General features: G+C 32.0%; 1 protein-coding gene across 1 annotated transcript; it reads left to right on the top strand.

Annotated features, from left to right (window-relative positions):
• Window positions 1-8,471: 8,471 nt before the first annotated feature.
• LOC109617656 (sex peptide receptor-related protein 2-like) lies at window positions 8,472-23,945 on the top strand. The gene is made up of 4 exons (XM_066088328.1): window positions 8,472-8,804; window positions 9,304-9,407; window positions 15,384-15,432; window positions 21,997-23,945. The coding sequence occupies exons 3-4, from the start codon at window positions 15,419-15,421 to the stop codon at window positions 23,093-23,095; spliced, it is 1,113 nt and encodes a 370-aa protein (XP_065944400.1). The 5' UTR covers window positions 8,472-8,804; window positions 9,304-9,407; window positions 15,384-15,418; the 3' UTR covers window positions 23,096-23,945.
• The last annotated feature ends 2,896 nt before the right edge of the window (window positions 23,946-26,841 follow it).

Below are 26,841 nucleotides of genomic sequence, written 5' to 3'. Positions count from 1 at the left end.
GAACTGTTCGCGCATAATTTGCGTGCATGTACGTAAGAATTCGCTGTGTTACCCGCTGCATAGTGTGTTGCTAATGCTGAGGGTAATAGAACGGATTATAAACTACTTTTAAACCAATCGGATTTCAGTATTAACATGAAAGTATAATAATACTTATTCACACTTGCATGGTTGATTTACCTATGTAAATGAATCACAGAGATAACTTAAGATACGAAGAGTGATCTCATAGGCGTCGAAACCGGGGTGGGGGAGGCTAGGGGGTTGGGGGGTTAGCCCCCCCCCCCACACTTTTTTTGCAAAGTTAGACCTAACCATTAGGCACATAGCATCATAGAGGGTTCAGCGCCCCACTTTTTCTCGCAGGAAATGTAATTGTTCCTAAATTTACCATGAAAGATTGAAATAATGAGGAGTTGGAGTCATAGGCCCTAGCCCCCCCCCCCCCCCCCAACGGATTAGGAATTTCATGATTTGGGAATTTTTTTTTTTTGGTAGGTAAGAATTTTTTTGGGAACTATAGGTATACTCAGGTAAATCAACGATGAAATTCAGTGGCGGTGTTTTAGATATTATAACATATGATATGATATTGTTTCATATAATCTTGTTTGATATGATATGATATTGTATCATATGATATTGTAATTTATTACATTAATTATCATTTCATATATAATACAATATCGTAACATATAATGAAATATTGTAGAATATCATTAGATAAAATATCATATAAAAGTATATAGTATCATATCATATAATGCAATATCCTTTGATACAATATCATTTCATACGATACAATATCATATGATAGTATGCAATAACATATTGTATGATACAATATCATATTGTATTATGATATTATACAGTATTCTATTGTAATATTATGTTATATCAAATGACACAATACTATATAGTTAAAAAAAAACCCTGAACTTCATTTTTTTTTACAACGATTGATAAACAAGTTCTACAACTTATATTAATATCTGTCGTTGGCACGGATGTTATCGCGAGGGGGTCATTGGTGTGGGAAGAAGCCGGAGTACTCGGGGAGAACCCACGTGTCCAAGCGGGCGACCGCCATACTCTATCACTTACGACCACTGTCGATCACGGGTTCTGAACTCGGGTCGCAGCCGTGAGAAGCGAGTGGAATGGACACTACGGTACTTGGACGCCCTATATAGTTAGAGATGATACATTATTTTATTGTATTGTAGTGTTAAATAAATCACGCTTATATTTTGATATATGAGGTCATAAACTATGATTTTTATATACATGTAAAGTGATCAAAGTGGTTACATAAAGGTAATACCTCGTCCCTGTGAGCTCTGTAATCTGTGATTACCGATGTTTGACTGGCTCATCCATAAAATTGATGCTACTTGCCGGATAAAAGCTGGTGCAAATGTACTTGTTCAGTTCATATCTCAACAATATACCCCCTTCCCTTTATGCAAATATTAATGACAAATTCAGTCAGGAAAATTAGTAATGGTAAACGTATAAATCATTTGTTATAAAAGGAACACCATCGTAGCTGGGTTCAGCCCTTTGATTATTTAACGTTTAGAAAAGATTAAAAAATAGAAATCATCATTATTGTGAAACTGAGAAATTTAAATTGTACTTTGAAATGTGTAAATCCTTTCAAACCTATAAATCATTTGAACGCAATTCTTTTCATAACGTTAATTTTTTGAAATTCATTACGTTTTTCTAGAAATCGATTTCAAAGATATTAGGTATTATTATTAATTAAAAAACCTGAATTTAATTTTCCTATTGATCTTTTTGATTTTCAATTTTGGCTCTAATTGCTCGGATCGCGGAGTGAAAACTGCAATAAAACCTTGACTCTTTAGAAAAATTTTGACGTTTTTCTCATTTTTTATTCTCTTTAATGTTAAGTTTTAGCTTTGTCATGCAGCAAATATGAAAAAAAGTAATTCTCTAGCAAATGGCATGTTGTGAATTTTGTATAATTTACTATATTCCGATAATAACAAAAATTAAAATCTAACCTCAAACGGCTTTGCCATAAGAAATGATGTGTAATTATCTATAGTTAATTATTTCTACTAGTGATTATACATGCATTCGGTTTATACTTCCTTCGTTTGTAATATATAACATGAAATAGCAACCGTGGCGTTCTTTGGATAACAGTTGTAATATATTAATTAAATTGGTGGATTTAGTCAAGTGTGCCTACGAGTACATTATTGTTTTTTGTTTGGGAGAATAAGACACGTGTTTCCTTTATCAGTAAGAAAACGAGGTCTGCCACTTTTCCCGTAAAGTCTGAACAATTGTATTGTTTTAACAATTTCTTCTGACAACTTGAATTTTTGATTGCGTGACCCCTATGATCACCGGTTGTTGGGTTTTGAATTATGTATTTGACTTTCTGCAGCCGAGTGAAAATCGGCACGTGACCAATGATGTCAGTTTTACGGCATTTCAATTTTTTCCCTCATAAACAACTGTTCTTTGGTGTTTTATTCGAGCATGAAGGTAAAGAGCATTGCAGAAAAAAAATGCGTAACCCATGTAAGCAGATTTTGTAGTAAGTCAATCAAAACTTGTACAGCATATGTTCTAAGATACATTTTCATGTTTGCAAACAACCCAATACTAACAGACTAGCATCGCGGCGTTTTTCCACGCACTTTCAATTGCCTAAATACAAAGGTTACTTGCATGTACAAAGAAGTCGCTACAATCATTTCATCAATCCGCGCGTCTTAACCATGGACCAAATTTTATTCGCGTACGAGTTTCGCAAAAACCTCACTGTTGCAGATAAATCTCGCATTGAACCCGTTTTCTATGTATTTTCTATTCTGTAAAAATAATAGACATAAATTTACAGTAATTAATTGCAAAAAACATTTATCGCGAATTATGCAGTTTATTACTGTTAAATTGCAAAAGAGTTTTTGCGGATATGTTCAAGGTTTTACAGTTTAGACTGATTCGAAGAATAGTAGATATAATGAAGACTTGGATAACGAACAATCACGCCTTTAGTTTATTCAATCTTGATTTCTGCAAAACTTTAAAAATATCAAACACCTTTTTATGTCTAGAATGGTAAACTGATGCTTTTTAAGGTTGACCAATCTTTGAAATTCAAAAGTCAAGTTATAAACGAAATACACAGCTTAAAATGTCTTTGTTATGTAGATAAGCTCAAAGCATGTTTTTGTTTACAGATGTGATAAAATTAATATGTCTTACAGAAAACTACTGGTGGACAAACTGTCCGCGAGGATACTTGTTGTTCGGTACTTATTCATTCATGAGTAGTATAAACAGTGACGAAACAACATTGGCAGACAACAGGTGCTTGTTGACGTTCTTTGCTATGTAAACAAAGCTTTTGTTTACATGTTGAATGTCGAAGTGAAAATTCCAGTTTTAGACCTAAAATAAATCTGTTAGACGTTAAGAACTGTTTATTTTTGCTTAACATGATTAAAAAGATGGACAAATCAGCTTGAAAAAAGATTTTTACTGGTATATTGAACCTATGTAAACAAAAACAGGGCACGATCCTTGTTTACATGACAAAGAATTGTGATCCCTATATCTTGCTTAAAACTCAACGACTGATTCTGAAATTTCATATTATCATTGGAAGTGCATTCCTAAAGCATTGTAAATAATAACAAGAGACCCAGGGCCCAATCGCTCACCTGAGCAATAATAGTCTTAATTCTGATCAAATATTAAGCATTACGTTACCAAAATCAAAATATCTTGACAACTAAGTACAGTAGATCTTGCTCAAATAAAAAAAAAAATCTGCCGATGTTTATCCATATATTTATATGGTGAATACCAAACCCCTTTTGTTCTTGAACCTGTGCGAAGAGTTTTATATATTCCTATATATATATATCCCACTATACTCCCACCCCCTACTTTTCTCTAGGGAATCATGTTTTGATTAAAATTTAATATGCACACAACCCGTGCTTTCACACAAGTTACTGCTTTTTGGACTGCAAACTTTCCCAGAATATTTTTCTCTAGATATTCCTATGTAAAAATCCATCCCCCCATTGTGGCCCCGCCTTACTCCCGGAGACCGTGATTTATACAAATCAGAATCTACACTATCTGAGGATGCTTCCACTCCAATTTGAGCTTTCCTGACCTAATAGTTTTTGAGAAGAAGATTTTAAAAAGATTTTCTCTATATATTCCTATGTAAAAATTCATCCCCTAATTGTGGCCCCGCCCTACTCCCGGGGACCATGATTTATACAAACCTGATTTTACACTATCTGAGGATGCTTCCACTTCAATTTGAGCTTTCCCGACCTAATAGTTTTTGAGAAGAATATTTTTTAACGATTTTCTCTATATATTCCTATGTAAAAATTCACCCCCTAATTGTGGCCCCACCCTACCCCCGGGGACCGTGATTTATACAAACCTGAATCTACACTATCTGAGGATGCTTCCACTCCAATTTGAGCTTTCCTGGCCTAATAGTTTTTGAGAAGAAGTTTTTAAAAGATTTTCTTTACAATTCCTATGTAAAAATTCATCCCCTAATTGTGACCCCACCCTACTCCCGGGGACTATGATTTGTATAATCTTGAATCTACACTGCCTGAGGATACCTCCACACAAGTTTCTGGCCTGATAGTTTTTGAGAAGAAGATTTTTGAAAAATACCAGCAAATTTTCAATAATTCTAAATTATCTCCCCTTTAAAAAAGTTGTGACCCGTCATTTAAACAAACAAATTTGAATTCCCTTTACCCAGTGATGCTTTGTGTCAAGTTTGGTTGAAATCTGCCGAGTGGTTCTGGAGAAGATGAAAATGTGAGAAGTTTACAGCGACAACGCCAACACCACCACCAACGCCAACGACAGACAACGGACAAATTTTGATCAGAAAAGCTCAGTTAAGCTTTCAGCTCAGGTGAGCTAAAACCGAAAAATAGAATTTGTTCAAAATCGTGACCATGCCCCTTTAACAATACACAGAGACGTTAGCGAAGCCATTGACATCGGTCTTACAATTAACCCATTATACACGATGTCTCTTTTGATTAACTTTTACCTTATGTAATTAAACAGTTAGGTCTCCATCACATTCGAACCAAACTTTACTCGATCTGTCCTTTGAAACTTTGAAATGATATGCTTGGAAAAAGTAAAGTAAATTGCTAACGCTTTTTAAACCGCCGCGTGATGAAGAAGCTGTTCAACAACTACATTTGTTCTTTGAATTTCAGTATGCAATCACAGGGGCCAAGCCCGTTTTAACATTAATTTCAATGTAACCATAAATAAAGATGGTTACATTGAAATTGATGTTAAAACGGGCTTGGCCCCTGTGTATGCAATTAAGGCATTTACGCAGTGAATACAAGCGATATCCCTAACCACAAAAAGGTCCAGTCTTGTATTTAAACCATATTATAAGTTGAAGTATACTCCTTGTATTCCTTACAATTATACGTGGACCACTGCATCCAAATTTTTTAATTACTAAAAACCTCTAGAATGCCTCACAGGTGCTGAAGGACAGGACCGACCACTCCCCACCATCAAGTATCTAGACCCCCGGGACTTTACTTAGTTTTTTCTTTAAATTATCCATGTCACATTTATAATCTAATTTATACTTTCATTGCTTTATTTTTTCCCAACCCTCCCAAACCAGGGGCGCTTTAATAAAAGGGCTTGTTGTCATCGGACCTTTTTTTTGCATGCTTAGAATCACTTAGGAATTCTGGAAAACATGCACTTGTGCCTTCTCAAATTTGTAAATATTTGCCATCTTGCAACGTGTGCTTGCCAGTCATTATTATACTATAGGGAATTTTTTTTTACAGAAGCAAACGCCCGCAGTGACGCAAACCAAAAGCCAACTCATGTTCGCCGCTATCGAAGGGTGACGATCCACTGTGTTTCTCTATTCACCCATGGCAGATTTAGTATCTTTCAAAATTAATCATCTTTGCTAGCCAACGTTGACGATCCGCAATGCTTCTCTATTTGCGAAACACCGTGGACCGTCAATCTATGCAGAAAACCGTACGTACAGCCATGAACTTTACTGAAAAAAAAAACAACTCAAGTAATTTTAGGATTTTGGCTGCAGGATAACCAGTGATGAACTTGATTTAAGTACATGCAATTCTGTAATAACAAATAATCATGCTATATAGAACATATAATCATGGAATGTTTTCATTATTAAAGTAGCATATAAAGTCATTCAACAGTAAAACCCTAACCAACCGATATAAGCGATAGCGTATTTCTTTCTGCCAGTTAATATTTTACTTACTGAAATGAACAAGTGTCTGAAAAGACAGGATATAATGAGTCCCTGGGCCTCTATAACACGTGATTAGACTTTCCTATAGGTAATGAAAACCAGCGCGCAAACATCAAACATTAATCGTTTAGCTGAGCGATGTAAACAACGTAGATTGAATTGTAAAGTGCATATTAATCTATTTTTAATAAGAATTGGTTTGGTTTAATATTCAGGTATCAGGTAATATTCAGGTAGCATGGTATGTATGGTAATTGGTCGTCGTGAATATTAATTTTAACAGGCCATCTGATGAAACTAAAATTATGAATTCAAATTGAAAAGAATTTTTTTTACACCTCTGTAAGTTTCTCGAAAACATTGTTATTGGTTTAATAATGGTTTATTCATTGATAAAAATAAGAAAATACCACTCTCTCTCTCTCAATTAAGAGTAATTACAGTTTTAATAATTGATTCTTTCAAGTCACAAATTATACAATCAATGTATTTTTTTTTTTTACTAATGTTTACTTGTGTATAAAATTTTAGCATTTCAAGAGAGAGAGAGAGAGAGAGAGAGAGAGAGAGAGAGAGAGAGAGAGCATTTTCTAATCCTTTTGGAGACTTGAGATTTAATGGCCTTTTTCCAAAGGAGTAGGAGATTACTTTTACAAAACGTCACGATTCCTGTGAATGAAAAAGAAAGTTTCTGATGAATTCTAATTTTGAAGATTTTTCGTTATACTGAGTGAAGTTTCCGCTTATATACTGTGTCCATTTTATGCATAATAAATAATTACATAAAATAGAAATTAGAAAATCATATTATCGTAGAAACATTCTTCTATCATTTGTTTATCATGAATTGGCCGGGGAAAATGTAATAAACAGTAGTTAAAAATGGCTATCATTGATAAGTTAAACATTGAGGCAATATTGACTGTTTCGCACTTTGAAAAAAAAAATCCTGTCTCACTTGTGAAATAACTTCATTATCTAACCACATTAAACAATTGAATGTCCTCCATATCTAAAATGAACTACATTTATGAAAATGAAGCATAAAAGGAAGAGTTTTTAAAAACATTTCTCGCAAAATTTGTGTAAAGTTTTGTTGAAAGTTTTTCTCCATAATTTTTTTTTCATATATGTTGATTTTTTCAAATAGAACTTTGGTAAAACTTCTTTTATCAATGATAACCATTTTGAAGAGGCCAACTTTATACAATTTTTCACGGACTTAATAAAAAGCTTTTGATTTTAAATGAATAGTTCCGACAATAGTGTGAAAGTATAACAGGATTAATCTCAGTGAGCAATACAACAAAACCTGATTTCAATACATGAGCAAAGAATTACATGTTGCCTTAGACTTAACCTAGGAATAAGGAATCATTCTTTGAGTATTATGAGGTGATAATTTTGGTCGGAGCATGATGAAATCCAATAAATGTTCAGCCATTTTGCGATTAGATAAGCAAACCTCTCTTGCGCTCCAATTATACATCATTTGAATTTATTGGACTGTATAGTACAAAATCGATACGTAGTGTTATGACAGACAAAGACACTAAAAAATATATAATTTATTTTTAATATTAGTTGTTTTATACTAATCCATGTCGACCCCCACTGATGATTTTTTAACTTTTTGTCTCTAAAAAAGTTTCGTTTCTAAAAAAAATGGCATTTGTTCATATCCTATTCAGTTCAGTTCTTTTATATATATATATATATTATATATATATATATATATATATATATATATATATATATATATATATATATATATATATATATATATATATATATATATATATATATATATATCCTTTCATGTTAATTGGGACTTACTTTATAAGAGCTGTTTTTCTGTGCTGTCTTTTGGTATCTTGAACTCAAGAAAATTAAATACACACAACATCAATGTAAAACACTCCTTGCCTCTCTGTTACAGGTATATACGTCATCTACGTCATACGTCATCTAGCATCATCTTTTGTTGTTTCTTTCTTACGAACTTGAAAACGTAGATTATTTGCCCTGCTTAATGGCTTTGTTTGTTTCTTTTTTTTTTTCCTTTTTAAAGTTTGATTTCAATATCGCCTTGTTTTTGAAACCCATAGAAGAGGCTGGTAATAATTACGTTCACATTGGAGTTAATAAATCATCTCCCTCGGGATAATTTGTTTCTTAGTAAGGATTTATCACAGATTTTATCACAGTTTCAACAGTTTTTAACATTTTCTCTTTGAAACAGATCACTAAGGAATGGGTTGTTTAGCACAGATTTGAAGAACAATCAAGAAATATTGGCTATTTCTGACACTGTGGGAACACGCAGGCTCTGGATGATTCTTACCGTAGGGTATCATCAGCGTTAATTATAGTCCTTTGTGTGTAGTTATTCATCATTTACACGAGCATGGAATGTATAAGTCAAAAGAATGGTCTTCCATTTCATTTTGATGTTTAGGTCAATTATACTAGGTTATCCATAAAGGTAAGAACATTATATGAGGTAGACTTATTTTTTTGAGTATCAAGAGGTAATAAATTTGGTCGGACGAGGTCAAATCGAAGGGCTTTACGATAAATTTGATCACGCCTCAACCAAAATTATCACCTCATAATATTCAAAGAATAGTTCTTTTTTTACTTATATTTATGTTATTTTCTGTAATTGTACGATTAAGTATTTGAATACTGACATATTTATGTGATTTTTATTTCTTTTAATTATGCGATACCCGCTTGCGCCTCAACAGCACGCCATTTACATGTAAATTAATTAATTGAACGTAAATTACAAAATGTAATCGTAGACACAAACAAAGACACTGAAAAAAAGTAAATATAAGAATTTACATTTCATTTATATTTTCGCATGGCAAATTATATATTTTTACCCTAATCTTGATATTTTGTTTTAATTGTAAAAGAAACTTCAGTTGGATATTTAAACAATCATTATAAGTAATCTTCTGAGGTTTTGTTTGTAGAAGTTATTTGCAACCAAAATATACGAGGAATCCACAGAGGATAATGTTAACCATTTGAAAAAAAAGACAAATCTTTGGAAGTACATGAACAGAATAATTTGCAGGTATTTATAAAACAATTTTTTAGCTCATTTGAGCAGAGAGCTCAAGTGAGCTTTACTGAACAAAATCCGTCGTCGTTGTTTTTGTAAACTTTCTACATGTTCATCATATTTTCCAAAACCACTGGGCCAATTTTAACCAAACTTGGAACATAACATCTGTGGGTAAATGTCGTCAAGTTTCTTCCAATGAAGGGCACATCCCTTTATAAAGGGGTCTATTTTAAAAGTAAAGAACATTTGTAGGGATTTTGCAAAAAATCTTTTCAACGACCATTTGACAAAAAAAAAAACCCTGACACTTGTGTGGAAGCTTCCTCAGGTAGAGTAGATTTAAGTATGTTCAAATCATGGCAACCGGGGTTAGGGTGGGGCCACAATGGAGAGGGGATTAAATATTACTGAGCTCTGTTCAAAGCAAAGATTCTCTGTCTCATTTTCAAAACCTCTGTATATAGTTTCCGGATTCAAAAGCAAAACTTCTCTACAAAGCGAATTTACCATTCAGTAAACTCTATAAACGAACTAGACTTCGATCAACTTTTCCTAAGGGACTGGATGCCAGCTTTCATCTTTATATTCAACTGTTTATTGTTAATTTGAAATATATGAAATTTCTTTCCGCATACCCTCATTTCTCATAGGGTAAACTCATGATTAACACATTTCTTTGATGTGCATGAGATGGTCTATTCCACTGTTTAACAAAAGGCAGTAATAAAGTAGTAAATTGTAAAGCGCAGGAATGCAAGGTTGTGTTTTGATATAAAATTACGGCTTATAAATACACCAGACGACGTTGTTAAACAAAATTCAGGAGAGATAAAGAGATATAACAAATACCTTGGACTACTGATATAATTAAAGACACTAAAACTGTTGTGTTTTACTATTAAACACAGTTCTATAAAATAACAGAAGCTATGCAGGTATTGAAAGTTTGAATTTTTCAACTGCAATATAAACCCGCAATTGTATGGTAAAGATTTTTCATAATTCCAATTTTTGATTATAAAATTTCGAAATGACAAAAATTCTAACGTTGATAAATAATTTTACATGTACATTGACGGTTCAAAAACACATCCAATTAGGTTTTATGAGTTATATACTTGTATGTTTCTTCAAATCTAATTGATATAAATATACTATGCACTTAATGCTATTTTTGATCGCATTTTAATGACAGTTGAATGTTAGCTCATTCTAGCACATAAATATACAATGAAAAAGATGGATCAAAATGTATAATAACATTGCTAAAATTTCCCTTGACACTCTCAACAGTCAAAGGAAACTATTTGGAACAATGAGATAAAGTTTACCGTTTGAAAAAAAAAAGAATTAAAATCTGCATCAATTTTTATAGCTTTTATTAGGATTCTTGTATAACACAGGCAGTTAGTCTGCAATTAATGGTCACAGTTTTTTAACAAATAAATAAATAAAATGAAACATGCATAACAGATAAGTTTTTTGTTTTGTGTTATTAGCTAACCTGAGCTGAAAGCTCAAGTGAGCTATTCTGATCACATTTTGTCCGTCGTCCGTTTGTATGTCCGTCCGTCCGTCTGTAAACTTTTTACATTTTGAACTTCTTCTCTAAAACCGCTTGGCCAATTTCAACAAAATTTGACACAAAGCATTCTTATGGGGGGACAAATATAAATTGCAAAAATGAAAGACCCATCTTTATTCAAAGTGGAGAAAACCTCGAAACTGTAGAAAAAGGGGGTGCATGTTTAAAAATCTTCTTCTCAAGAACTACTTAGTCAAACTCAATGTAATTTAGCATGAATAATCCTTATGGAAAGGAAAATATAAATTGAAAAAAAAATTGTGGGCTAATTTTGTTTCAAATCTGAGTGATTACGAAAATAATAATAAAAGAAAGGCGTGTTTCAAACAGTTTATAGCTTCGGGTTCGGTATCCATGAGTCTTGGTAAAATAGGTAGGCAAACCCGGGCTCACAATTCTATGTTTGTACACTGATCTGAGGCCATTCTTTTTTTCCATTTTAAATGCTGAAAAGGAAATACCAATTAAAAATCTCAAGCTGAATGTAATAAATTCATGTGAACAAAATATGACTCAAACCTAGCAGAATTGTGAGCTCTGTATCTTGCTTTTAATTCTACGATTGACGCTGAAATTTTGGTTGATCATTAGAAATTCTATATGAATTAGGTATATTATATCCTTGTAAAAAAAATAAAGGATGATATGCTGTTTATAAATACTCTCTGGGCGTCCTCTCTTTATACAATGAATAATGTGAAATCTACATCAATTTTGATAGTTTTTCAGACACGACTAAATAAAAACGACACCGTTAAAACAGCCGCCATAGTTCTGACACATTTCTGTTGCGGGGATAAAGGAATTATCGCTATTCCTAAGAAAATATTACAGCGGAAAATTATTTTGGTTTGTAGCCATTTTTTATTTTTGAATAAAGATGAAAATAAAGGGTGGGCGTTAGTAAATTAGAGTGCTGTACTTGTCAATACTATAACATTGACGTTTATACCTCTTTAACATGCCACATGACAATATTTTTCATTCCAGTGTATTCATCAATCAAGTGTGTGTAAAGTTATAAAAGTCACATGAGTTTACGCGAGGTAAACAACAGTCATTAAATTATAATTGAGAAGACATATTAAGTTTTTGAATGTTTTTATTTGAGGAATTGAGCGCATTGAGGTACAATTTTCTTCTTCAGATATATAGGATTTAAAAAAAACAATAACCTATTACATTATATTTTTAAAAAAATACAATTATAACTAGTAAGTAGTTGAGGAGGAAAATGTATCTATATGCTCATATATTGTGATCGCTTTATAAAGTTGGGGGGGGGGGGGGGGCAGAACGAAAATATAGGGAACTGGAAGTTAACAGTGTACCCCTACCATATGTTTAGTTGTATATCTTGCGTAGGATTTTCTTATTCTGGGTAAAAATAGTATTCCAATCCATGAAGGAACAATGTCAAAGATTACGTGTATGCAAACATAAGTGTAAAATTCGAATACTTTACAATATTTATTTTTTGTAGTTCTACCGAGGGGTCATATGGCATAATATCTTTGAACGCCCATTGTTCACAGGTGAGCGATGTCGCCATGGGCCACTTGTAAAAAAAAGTAAAGCATATTATATTCAACAGGATTTTTGGCCAAACCTAGCAATTCCGTCAGCACATCTCAATCAAGTTCGCTCATTTCATCATGATTTTGAGATTTCATATTATTGGATTTTACCGCTTGTCAGCTACATAGGCATGTAATTTGAAAACGTTCAAGTCAGACGAAAAAAGGTTTGATCTAAAGTGTAAAAAGAATGTTATTTTATTTTTTAGCTCACCTGAGCTGAAAACTCAAGTGGGCATTTCAAATCACATTTTGTCTGTCGTCTGTCCATTCGTCTGGTTGTCCGTCTGTTCACATTTTGTTGATTCAAATTTGTTCAAATCAAATCTTGTGGAGTAGGGTTGGGTCTCTTTGGGGGATCCAATTTTACAAAGAAAAACCTTTTTATTATTCACAAAAGTGAAATATTTAATAGATATTTTTACTTATATGCAAACATTTTGACATATTGTTGACTCTTTAAAATTGTTTGGACGTTTAGCCCCAGGATGGTACTAAGGCATAACAAGGGATTCAGAGTTTCATGAAGGTTAATATACCATATATAAACAATTATTTAGGTTCTTTTTGAGAACTGCAATGTTAAACAAATGATCTGACTATAAAAGACTATAAAAAGGGACTAATGATAATAAACGTAAGAATATCCAGGGGGGAAAATGGATTTTTATTTATACAGGATCTACCCAGTACATGTATTATACTTTCTTATCCAGATAATTTATATTATGACTCAATTAAGCTGTTTTTATTATACCTATTATTCCTCAGGTGAGCGATATGACTTATTTAGCACCTCGTTTAGAGTTTTATTGCATTTGAAATAATACCCCATATTAAGAAACTTAATATATTGTTCATTTTGTAGTTGAAAAGATACTGTTGCTGTGTTCGTCAGATAACAAATGAACTGAAATGCTATTTAAACAGAATAGTAATATTTTTATTGGTTTTATGTAAGGAATAAGGAATCATTCTTTGACTATTATGAGGTGATAATTTTGGTCGGGGCGTGATCAAATCCAATAAATAATTTTCCATAGACGTTTATGTTAACACTAGGGTTCATAGCTTTCTTCAGCAACGAGGGGCCCTTTGAATGAAAGCTCATCAACGTCTCTGTACTGTTAAAATTTCGTGGTGTTAAGTCATTTTTTCGGCAACACGCGTCTGTATTGAAAACTCTGAAATGAAAGTAAAAGTAGGGAAAGAGTGCACATTAAACGATAATAATTTCATGTCTTTCCTTCAAACGATTATTCAACTTTGACACTTGCTTTTAAAATTGCAAGTCCTGTTTTCTGATAGACATGTTTCAAGCATTCTGATTTTAAATGTATATACACTCTGTAAGTATAGGAACTATTTTGCTTAAAGGCACTACTTTGTCCTACCAATTCTTAGAATGGAGGGATATTCATGTATTCATATAATGATTTTTATATTAAAATAATTGCGACCCGTGACAAATAAATGCTTTTGAATGAAATCAAAATCAACATCATCACCGTAGCACTAGTGTATAAAAATGTTTTGTGTTTTTTCTAGGTATTATTCCAAATAATTATTATTCCACAGAATAATTAATTTGAACGCATGATTAATTGACTGATACTAGTAAAGAAAAATTGCTTACCAAGCTCAAGTCATTAATCTAACACAATATGCATTTTTTAAATCAAAGAAAAAGCTGATATATTTTTCATGAGAGCCAGTTGTTCCTGATTGAAAAAACAAGAAACATGAAAGCATTCATTTCATGCAGTAAAAAGAACCAAATTATTCAAGCTGTTTACTAATAACATGGGCATAAAGTTAAAAGGAATAGACAAATCGTTGAAAAAGTATCCCTGAATGTTGAAAGTTCATAACCTATCGTTTTCCAACACCATATATAGTTTCAAGAAGCGCGTCTATTGAAACCCTTTTTTCTAAAATTTTTATATAAAACAATTTACAAAATCTATGGAAACCTTAATGCTACCCTTATAGCTCCATATGCCCATCGAGCACCTTGAATAATAATTGAAATAGATGAGAAGAGATCAAACGATGATAAATCAGAACCATATATTATAATATTATTGTTGATAAGAACAAACTCAAACACTATCTAAGTAGGTATTCCTACATTTACTTTCGGTTGAACAAAAAAAAAAAACACCAATTTTTTTTATTATAATTTTCTACATTTCTAAATATATATTCCCATTTTCAAAGACATATTGAATGTTTTTTTAGAATACATAATTTTGCTACGTTAGAATTAAGGAATTGAAATGATTTGTAACTTTTGATCACCCTCTTAGAAGTATTACTGGAGCAATGATCTAAGAGAGAAAAACAGTTAAAATAGTTAAGATATAAAAGAACACGATAATCAATTGATGTCTAATTTGATTGCACCATTAAATCTTTGGTGATTCCTGCGAGTATTAAGGTAGCGAGTATTTCAGTAAAAATACATAACCCACGATAGCTGTGGACGGCCATCGAAAAAAAGAAAAAACAATTACCGCTTGATTGCAACTTTTTTTTTTTTTTTTTTAGAAAATGGATAGCCATAAATTTGCATCTCTAATGAAAAAAAAATCTTTAATATTCATAATTATGGTGTGAGGTCTTTAAAAACTTAATATTTAGTAGAGCTCCGAGACGAGCCATTACTTCTTAATGTGTATTGATTATGAAATCGTTCCGTTGTTTATCGTATAAATGATGCTATACAGTTCACCTTCTTAGTTTGTGTACACTAACGAAGCCCACGACAAAACCAAGAAAACCTTGCCTGAAGCCTGCTTTCTGATTTTTTTGGTTATTCAGTAACCATACACGGAATTGACAGGACCAGCTTTAAGATGCCAAGAGAAAGGTAACGTTATTATTTACTGTCTATACCAGGTATAAATATAAAGACTACTAATAAAAATAATGGAAACATATTTTAGTTGCAACAAAAAACTTAATTCATTTTGTTTATTATCAATAATTCTATTAATGATTGTGGTTTTCTTAATTTGTTTTGAACTTCTTATACATAAATTCAAAGAAAATTTGATTTTAACAAGACCGAGTTTAATGATTTCCACGAAAGATATTTTGAATAAATTTCTTACTAGTATATAAGTTTTTAAAGATTTCATAACCATATATTTACCATCTCGATTTCCTGGGCGGACTGATACGAATTTCAAAACGTATTTCGCACATCAAGACTACCCCCCCCCCCCCCCTTTTTTAAATTTGTTATATTGCCAAGAGATTCTTAAGATTTTCTGCATAAGTTGTCTGTAATTCAATGTACTCCGTATTTTTTCCAGAACTTGTGCAATTGTTAAATCAATTTGTAAAATAAATTTTTATATATCCGATAAACCTTCAATGAAAAAGAGACCATAATAACGTAATGTTAGCAAGCTTATTTTTCATTTTACAAAAACCTATTAAATATGATACTACTTTTACCTGAACACTACTGTCTATTTTATCCTTTTGCAATTTATATTTCCTGTGTAGGATCAGTTAATTGAAATCGATATTACATATAGCATACTTCTGCGGTTATAAATCATCAAATATTAAATCCAAAAATTCTTTTTTTTATTTATTTAAGTTTGGATTAGTAATATTTTAGAAACATATTTTATATTTTTCGATTACTAGAAGTCGTGGATTTTAATTTTTTCCGTAAATTAGGCCTAGGTTTTGCAAATATTTGTACGAAAATTGCATTTTTTCCTTCTCAGATTATCAACATTTAGGTGAAACTGAATACCAGATATATTTATTATGTTTTCCACTACGTTTTTGACAAAGCATGTTAATACTGTTTTTGATTGGTAATCCGCTTTCATGTTAACTTCAAAAGTTAAAAACCCTTTTTCTTTACCTTCAATCCATTTTGGCCTATTCTCTTTATTAACATATACGAGGGTTGTCCCAAAATAGCGTAGACAAGTGGCGTTATTCAGTTAATCGAAGACACAGAAAGATAAAACTTGGGCCACCAAGGGTTTAAGTAATTTGCATTTGAATTATGTTTTAAAATTAAATATTGTTTGAGATTAAATAAGTGAAATAAAAGAATGTTAAATCATAAATTTGACTTGCGGTACAATGTCAAAAACGAAAAGTTGAAATCAACAGGATGACTATATATGATAAGGGCCTAAAATGGCCCCCTAAAATGAACATCGTCATTTTACTATCATTCTTTGTTTTCTTAATACAGCTATGCATGTGATGTGTTTACATAACATTCATGTTGGTTCAAGTGCTCACAATTTAGAAATATGACATTGTAGAGACAACCTTTTCCCGCCATTTTTGCATTTTTAGCGTAAAACAGCTTGTTTTCAAGCAGTTTTTCCTTCCGAAAACATAGAGCGCATTCTTGAACAAATAAAATATTTTAATCAGAGATGTATCTAGCCAAGACTAGTTAGTGACAAAAAAATTTTCCTTGTTCAAGCATGCGCTCTATATTTCCCATTCGTAAATATATAAGAAAAATGTCAATTTTTGGCCGATTTTGATTGAATCATAGAAATGGCGTCTCTTCTGACGTCATATACTGCCAGTGAGTGCAAATAAATCAAATAAATAGATGAAAAATATATTTTATATCAACTCTTCTAAAACATTAGTTAACATTTTATTGTACCCGAAACACTTAAAAAATGGCGAATTATGGGGGCCAAATTTAACTCTTATCATATATAGTTCTTACGAGGAAAAGTACTTTTCAAATGAAAAACTTCAAATAAAAATTATATTTATATTTGTTAATAATTCAATTATATACCCAGAATTTTTTTTGGCTATAAGAAAGCTTTTAACGATTTTATAGCGCATTCTGTGACAAATTAAATTGTTGACACGTAATAAAATGACGACTTCAGCGTTTAAGGCGGCGCAGCGGTAACGGAAAACATATTGTAAAGACCTTGAAACAAATCATAAGCCGTTTTTGAAGTAAATGAAATTAACAAAATCGCTTAGAAATGCATTTTGTGAATTAGCAGTCGAACAACATTGAACATATTTGGACGAGTATGATGACAATAAGAGAAAAAAAAGAAACTCAGACCGATAGAAATGGACGTGAAATTGCTGAACAACACATTTGGTAGGACGAACGTTAGACAACAACTAAAACATGGCACGTTTGGAGTCGGAATATCGTTTGTAATTAGTAAATATTTTCAAAAAACAAAACTAGTAATGTATGTTGCACTCAGGGTACAAGTTCAAAGAGAATATTTTTTTAAAAGATATATTTGGAAATAAAACCTAGATGGTATCGTAAATTATGAAATTTTGTGGAGGATGAAGCAACAACGTTAAGACTGGAAATTTTTGACGTCGCACATTGCGCCGCCATACAAAACTTGTTGTTACCAATTATCCATTTTCTCAAGAAATTAATAATTGGTGCAGGGAACAATTCATCAGTATGATCTATTGCCCTCGGGCAATAGATCATACTGAGTTGTTCCCTGCACCTCGGGAAAAATATTCTGGTCTATTGACTGCTCAAGCATTAAATAGTTGTATTATGATTCATTGTCTCATTCAACACTGTTCAATTAGACCGAAGTGAATATTACGCATGCAATCATGTTTTTACACAGTTTTTCCTTGCAAAGAAACCTAACATCAAAAGATGTTATGTCGAAAAATTGGAAATGTCATTTTGAAATTGCACCAAAACTAAAAGAGATATTCAATAAGACCTAATAGTATTTTGTAATATTAAACTTTTAAACCGCACATATTTTTTAGAGTTTTTAAAAAATCACACTTGGGATTGCTTAACTTAAAGCAATTAATCATCTGAATTTAAAAACGTAAATGTCCTAATATATTATTCAGTGTTTGGTTCATTAATAAGCATATATCCATAATTGCTAATTTTATAACAAAAGTTAAATGCAATCAACTATCCCATTATTTTTAAAGATGGTAGTATATCATTTATTTATCAATGCGCTAATCTCTTAGTTACAATATGGTCTCTTGTCGCATAATATGAAGGGATATGAGTTCGCTATGCATGTACATGCAAATAAGTCAAATGACATATTTTCGAACTTAATTTGAGTTACTATTTTTCAAAATGTCAGTTACAAATTTTCCTGAGAGTGGCATTGTTGACAAATGCATGTTCGTGATAAAACTTATCAATTTTTTATTAAACACTTTGAGCCTCTGAATAATACACAAGAGAGACCATTATTTTGTTTAAATTCTATTGTCAGTTTTTGTTATGAATTTTAAAATCGGATAAAACAGTGTGGGAAAAAAATACGTGCATGTAAGGATACAAATATACATTGGTAAGATGGGACATTAACGCAAACATTTAGACTTGCTGAGTTACCTTACACAACATCGATACTATGAAAGATAAAACCTTTATAGCTAAGATTAATTTGAGAGTCTTTTTGTTTTCGTAGTATATAATTATGTGTCCGGATAGAGCTGCAGATTCAGAAACATGAAATGAGAATATTTGCAGATACATGTATTAGCAAGAGACTAATTAAATTTTATATATCACATGTTCCCGATCGCACTGCCACGGTTTGGAGCTACGAGTTGTAGCGAGTTAAAACTCGTACATTCTCGAAGGAAATCTCGTGTAAGTGTGGAAGGGAATTTAAGCAGAAATTGAACTGATGTCCCTGTCATAAAAAAATCATTGCAAACTCGCGGAGTTTCTTGTCGAGTTGTAACTCGAGTAGATTTTTGTTTCAATTTATAGCTCAATGGAGCCCAAAGTTCAAGTGATTTTTTTTTCTGATCAAAATTTGTCCGTTGGCTAGTGTTGGACCTGGACCTCTTTTAATGAAGGATGATTAGAAAATAATTAAAATACGGTAAGGTAGTAAAAAAGCAGACAACAAAACTTCAAAGTAAGCTATCCTATAGATAATAAACACAATTTTTTTTAAAACCAGACACCGGAGAGCAGGAATAGACCCCGAAGTGATGCAAAAATGCAGGTTTAAATATCAAATATATACATATTTATCGTAATCTAGCGCTGCAGGACGTTAGCAACAACTTTACCTAGAAATACATGGGAAAATCTACCCAAGGAATGGAGGTTGTGGAATGTATAAGTAATATAAACCAATCTAGTTTTATAATATTAATAGTTCAATTTTTACTTATTCAAAAAAGTTTAGAGAAAAGGGTCTCATTTTGTTGGAGATTTGGCACTTGTTTAAACAATCAAATGCTTCTGTTGGTAATTCATACTCTGGTATGAAGGTAGCAAGCATTGCAGAAAAAATACATAACCCGCCTTGGCAGGCTTTACAATTTTTTTCTGCAACGATCGCTACCTTGGGGGTGGGGGGGGGGGTCACAATTTGAAGAGGATTAGTGGTTCCAATTTTACACCAAAAAAATTAAGGACGTCTTTTACTCAGGGTTTGAGTTCTCATTTTCGGATTGTCAAAAAGTTCAATTTCATGAGTAAAATTTGTTTTAAATACTACATGTATTTATGAAATGAATTATTATTGGCATGCCAATCGATATTTGTACTAAATTATGGAATTAGGCTCTGACAAAGTTTGACTTTTAGCAAAACAGAGGAAATTTGGACTAAATTTTTCAAATTTTGATTTCCACTGAAATTTTTTTGGTAGTACTATAATAGTTAAAGCTAAGATTTTATTTGTTAGTCAACATAATTTTGCATATTTTCTGTTGGTTTTCTCTTGCTTTTTCGTTTAGATAATCGTATGGCACACACTTTAAAAATATTGAAAAATGCTTAAAAATGATAAACGACACCATATCTCAAAATTTTGATCATTGGCCTCATATAAATTTTATGCCAGCAGAGAAAGGTCAATATACTTAGTTTAATACTATAAATGTTTTGGCATTATCATCATTCAGTTTTTTGTTATATTGAATCAAAAATGGGTAGAATTTGAAAATTGATAGAGGAAATTTGGACTAGAATATCTATAAAAATTCTGAATGAAAACTTAATGCTTTGTATCTATTTAATGTCACTACCATTCATAAACTGTATTTCATTTGTTAAAGAGTTAAGCAATTTGTATTATTTACACAATTAAGAAAATCTCAATCATAGTGTAAAATTTTTATGGATTTTTCGTAAATTTTCAAAAAATATTCAATGGCCATTAACTCAAAAAGCAAGTCATTGACCTACTTTTTTGAAAGTAAAGAATAACACTACCATGTTAGATCTTTAACACAAAATAGTTTGTTTTTCATTATCATCAGTGGAATTTTTTTTTCATTCTGAGTAAACGTCATCCTTAAGAAGACAATGGATCAGCTTTGGTTGTCGCAGTTGGCCACTTATAACTCTTATGAGCGATAGCAAATCTCATTTTTTAATTAGCACATAATGTGTTTCGTTAAGGTACCTCGCTACACCCAGACTTGTACTTTTAAAGACACTACGTCACAAGATAGCGATTTAAATGTTTTGTTAAATTGTTTATATCTTTCGTTTCGGTTGTATATCGTCGTAGCTAAGTGGTTAAAGTATTGGGCTTCTTAAAAGATAAAAAAAAAAAAAGTATTGGGCTTCTGAACCGCAGATTATGAGTTCGAATCTGCCTGTAGCTTTTGTTCATGTTTACTGAATTAAATTTTCGGAAATGTAATTTTTCATCCAAAATTGAACATTTTGTTGCACATTTTTCTGCCTATTTGACTTAAATACTTCTTATTCATTATGATATCTATCACAATCAAGTAATTTTCTGCTGATTTAAGAAAATATTTGAAGGTGTAGTGAGCCACCGTAAGATAAATATGATTTCTTTCGTTTGAGGGACGAATTAGACAGAGATCAATTTCTACTTGGTATAATAATAAATTAATTATAGGGAAATATAAGGTTTTCATTCGAATACCTGTTTGTGTCACCTGGTTCTTAAGAACTGGCTTATTAGCAAGGCTATATAAAGAATTGCTCAGGTGTTAAATGCCAGTTTAGGACGACACGTACAGCGGAAAGTTTATATTTTCAGAATTGAATTATTAAATAGATAAATCATGTGATCCAACTTTATGCCATAATTATGTATTTGTACATTTAATATGCCAAATATTAAATAGCTGCAGCGTGTCGTACCTAATTCCACACATTGTTTTGTTATTTACTAGTATCATAGTATTCAGCTTTCATTTGGAAAGTAATGGATACATTAGAAGGAGAAAGGTAACTCTTTTTGCTATATATGATAATTTGTGTGGAGGCGGAGTGTATGTTTGTTAAAAAAAGGTAGATAACGTGTTTGCGAGTTATGCCTGTGATGATATTCGGATTATGTCATTTGTGAATTTAAGTTCACCTTGCGAAAAATACATACAAACTTGATTTAAACTCTTTTTAGATTCAACAAATCATTTCCCCCATTTAACTCTTTTACAGAAATCATGGAGCCAATGGCAGGTCCCACGATGAAAGAAAAGGAGCACAGAATCTGAATGTGACAGAAACAAGCAACCGTTCATCTAGTATGAATTTGGCTTTGCATCTGAAATCAGAGAGTCCAGAAGTGTACGACTTTAACGTTACCATATATGGGTACATACTGCCATCAATTGCTTTTATCGTCATTACAGTGAATATCTTAATGATAGCCGTTTTCGCTAAAGGAAATTTTCGTTCCGCAACTCATGTTGTATTAATAGGTTTAGCAGCAGCTAATACCATACAGGTTATTTCAATAATCATCCCCTCCATTTATTTCTACGACCTCGGATTTGCTGAAGAATATGTTCCCTACGATTGGTGTGCTTTGAGAAACCTTCTTCTAACATCTATTCCGAAAATTTGCACAATATGGGCTCGCCTGCTAACAACAATTCTCAGCATACAACGTTACATCATCGTTTCGTTTCCAATCATGGCAAGGTCAATTCTAAAGGTCAAACGCACAATTGTGATAATAGCTGTATTATTGTGTATTTCCGTTTTATTTAATTTAAAGCCTCTTTTGGGATATAAGAATATAAAAAAAGTGTACTTAAATTCAACCGTGACAGCTGGAAAAGAAGTCTCGGGCTGTATTTGGCAAAGAACTACCGATTTTAATGACAATGGTGGACGTGCTCTCCATGTTGTCGAGGTGTATATTCCTGCTATTGTCATGTTGGGTTGTACTCTCCTTATTAACTACTCGCTGATCAAAAACAGAATTTCGCGACAAAAGACAATGGATCAGCGAATACGGAAAATGATTGTTATAACTAACATCATCGTACTGGTGGTGATTGTTGATTCATTAATTGAGGCTTTCTTTAAATATTCTTCTTTTAGTACGGAAACGCCACTATGTCCCTTTTGTGACAACAGAAACAATTATTTTCAAGGATATATGAAATGTATTCGGTTTTTAACGTTTGCTGCAAATTTTATAATTTACTCGTTGTTAAGTAAGCAGTTCAGAGAAGCTTTGAAATGTTTACTTTGTTGTCACAACAACGATCAAAGCAAAACCCAGTGTTCATCGCAGGTTAAAAAATAACACGAATGCATGTTTTTTTTTTATAATGTAAAATGCATGTGGAAATATAAAAGCTTCATGGACAACAGATTAACCATCATATCTTCCTTACATTTCTTTAGCCATTTACTATTATTTAGTTCAGAAAAATTCCTAATGTATTTGATATAAAATTTGAATATTTCTTATACTAAGCTCTTCTTTTAAAGGAGATTAATTAAGTCTTACAGGCCACGATCATCCAGTTTTCTCAGTATGCCATATCATGAAATATTGTTATTAAAAAGTTACACACCTGAATTGAATATGTGCATTATCATTTGATGAATTATATTGATTTCAAATGCAACCAGTCAAGGTTCAATATATCATAGATTTTTATATAGTAGTATTGTTTAATTCAACGCACTGCTTATGAAATCGTTTATTGAGTGAACATGAAAAAATGACAATAACAAACCGTGAACCATTTCAAAAATTCATTAAACGAAATACAAATTCAAAGCAGAGCAACACGGACCTCCAACTAGATAGAGGTAGGATCAGGTGCCTAGGAGGAGTGAGCATCCTCTGCTGACCGGTCACACCCGCCGGGTGCTCTTTGTCGTAATCAGAAAAAAAATCGGAAAAGTCCCTAGACAATTAGGCGATTAATAATGGTCTAACAATTAGTATGAAAAATGCGAGAATTCGGTAAAATTCTTTCGTAAGGTGGTGTGCAAAGTATTTCGGACAAAATTGTACCTTCTTACCTTCTAATACATGTAACGGTTTTGTTCATAATGAATTACTATGTTTTGCATCTAAATCATGGAATGTAATTCTTTTATTTTTGAAATATAATCCCCATTTCATGATAACTTTTTAAAGATTAGGACTACTTTAAAAGGTCAAAGATTACTTCATACATGTCAATGTTTGTATTGCGTTGACGTAAGTAAGTATAAGTAAACTTAATTTGACTTTAATCAACAAATTACATGTATCCTAGTCACTACAGTTTTAGCGTAGTAAACAGGAGGAAGTTTAATCTCTATTCATAGTTATTGTTGGATATTTCTGTTTTAATATCATTTTGGCTGTCCTAGTATAAGTGGCAATTTATGTAGTTTTTCTGTATACAGTTATACTTTCGAAAAAAGACCAAGGGTCAAAACTTGCAAGCGTCCCCTCCGTAATTTCTACGAGCTAGCAATTTCTGCGAATTACTCCATTTTGCTGTGTAATTATTGTGTTTATAATGAGTTTTAAATTCGTTGTATGTACTGCAGATTCCTAATTAAACGCAAGGAATAAATATCCGCGAAAATCCGATACAAATTCTGTATTCGCGATTTTGTTTTCCTGTGATTTAATGGAAAACGGTGGAATTGCAGAATTAAGTTCTCGCGGAAAATAAGGAATCTTCAGCAGTGTCTATTTTTGTAATTCCAATTGTGACCTATATGGAACTTCCTTATACATTTGTGTTTCGTTTTGCTGTAAAAAATAAAGTAAAATAAAATGTCATAACAAAATGTCTTTGTTATTTTTCGTGAAAAACTTGTGAAATTAAGAAATTTGCGTTTGCAGAGTTAAAAATTCAGTGTTTATAAGTTAGAAAGGTATTTGCATTAATATTTATTGAGAATATAAATGATAACGAGTATTTAAAAAAAAAATAAATTAAACGCTATACCGTTTTAGGTATAGTTTTCTCTCTTGACTTATTAAGATAATTTTGTTAATAAAACAGGTATTTGCATTGGTGCATTTTAAGAAAATAAATACATGTAATGAAGACATGTAATTAATTAAAAAACTACATGTATATCATTTTAGGTTTATTTTTCTCCCTTGGGCTAAGGTATTTTGTTATAAGTCATTCTTTCAAATGCGAATATGATTAAAAATATTATATAAATTAAACCACTTTCTAAAATTAAATGATGATAAACAAAACTAAATTTAATCATTGATAATACTAATGATAATCAAAGTATTTGAAGTACATTTGATGTGTATTTAAGCGTTTACATGAACTGGCATTTTTTAAAACTATTGTTTAAGCTCTTAAAATAATTCCCGCAATGATTTGTACTTTTAAGTTTAATAACGGAATCTCTGATTTTAGAAAGACCTACATGTAGGTTAAATGAAATGTTACAAAGAACAAGATCATCATGTGGTGTTTAAATATATTTTTTGGAAACTTACAAGGACAAGCTGACATGTTATGCAATCTGCATTTTAGTGCGAAGAACAATTTCAACTGTTGTTCAGTCAACATCCGGTATACCGCGCATCGTATCTATTGCCTGACCTTTGTTTACACAACGAGCCCGGCTAAAAATAATAAAACACTCTGCCGGATAGTTATGACAGTGCCAAGGTGGCAGTTTTGCACCCGCCTAAGGTACATTTTCGTAAAAATATATATATACCAAATAATCGGCCATTGCCAAGAAAGTATGTAACCACTTTTGTTTGAAGTGTGTCTCACTTGGAAGTGATATGTTCACCTTTAAAAAATATCAATATAATCCCATAGAAAAATAATAATTCTCATGGGAGAAATAATTTTTCTTCTATGAAAAATTGAAAATCCCATAGGAACCTGGCATTATCATCCGGTACAGTGTTATAATTGAAAACCATGTCTCAGAAAATTTTCTATTTTACTAGATGATAACCCATGCGATCGCGGAAAAAACAATTAACAAATGAATATTAACATAATGCAATAATGTTGAATCATATTTTTTCCGTATATATTGTGTCCGAATTTTTTCTTAATAATTTTCTTAACCTATTCTTTAAAATTGAAATTAAAACAAGCATTCTGAGAGTATTGCATAAGCAATACACGTCCCCTACCGGTTTGTATTATTCTATGAAAGCTTCCAAGCACACAACTATTTCAGAGCTATTGTAAACGAGATGTCATGCTTTAATCAGAGATAAAAGAACAGAGGAAATTAAAACTATATAGTTGATATAGAAAAATAGGAAATAGGTAAAATAATACTCTTGATTTCATCTCTTGTAATTTCGTCAAGTCTATTCTGTATTCGCTGGTAAAAATTTGTGAAAACAATGCACTGTTATGCACAATATCATTTCTTACCGTCTTCTGTACCCCAAATTAAACCAAACAGTTAAACAGCCCAACCCGACAACGAACCCGATTGTAATAATAATACAAAAAAACCCCTGCCGATTAAATTTACAACACAATGCTTGACACTATTTTATAGAATTTATTTGTTTGTTAGAAATGATAAAAGGAATGGTACAGGAAAAGGAATGGTACAGGAAAAGGAATGGTACAAGTAACGCACGATATTATTACTGACTACATACTGACCTCGTTTATTCAGTTACACATCGAACCCGATAACGAACCCGAACATTAAAAAATTGGAATATAAAAAATTAATTTTCTCGAAAATATGTCAATCAGACGCTACAAAAGTGTAAACTTGATCTGTAGTTTGACATTTTGAAGCTGTTCAGCAAGTTTCATATTATTCCTCAAATGCATAAAGAAAAAAAGTGTGGAAAACTGAAGTGGGACAGACAGACGGACTGACGGACGGACGGACAGACGGACAGACGGACTGACGGACGCAGAAGAAAGCTATAGTCCCCTCCGGTGAAACCGGTAGGGGACTAAAAATGCATAGCTCATTCTTTTTGTTGCAGCTGAGTGAAAACTGATTACAATGTTTTTTATTAAACCATTGAGTGGGTATTTAGGACGTCATATATCTAAATTTTTATTTCAC

Source organism: Magallana gigas, chromosome 6 (assembly GCF_963853765.1).
Source record: "Magallana gigas chromosome 6, xbMagGiga1.1, whole genome shotgun sequence".
In the NCBI taxonomy this organism is placed as follows: domain Eukaryota; kingdom Metazoa; phylum Mollusca; class Bivalvia; order Ostreida; family Ostreidae; genus Magallana; species Magallana gigas.
Note: the sequence above shows the minus strand (reverse complement) of the source record. Positions and strands in the feature narration are given on the sequence as shown.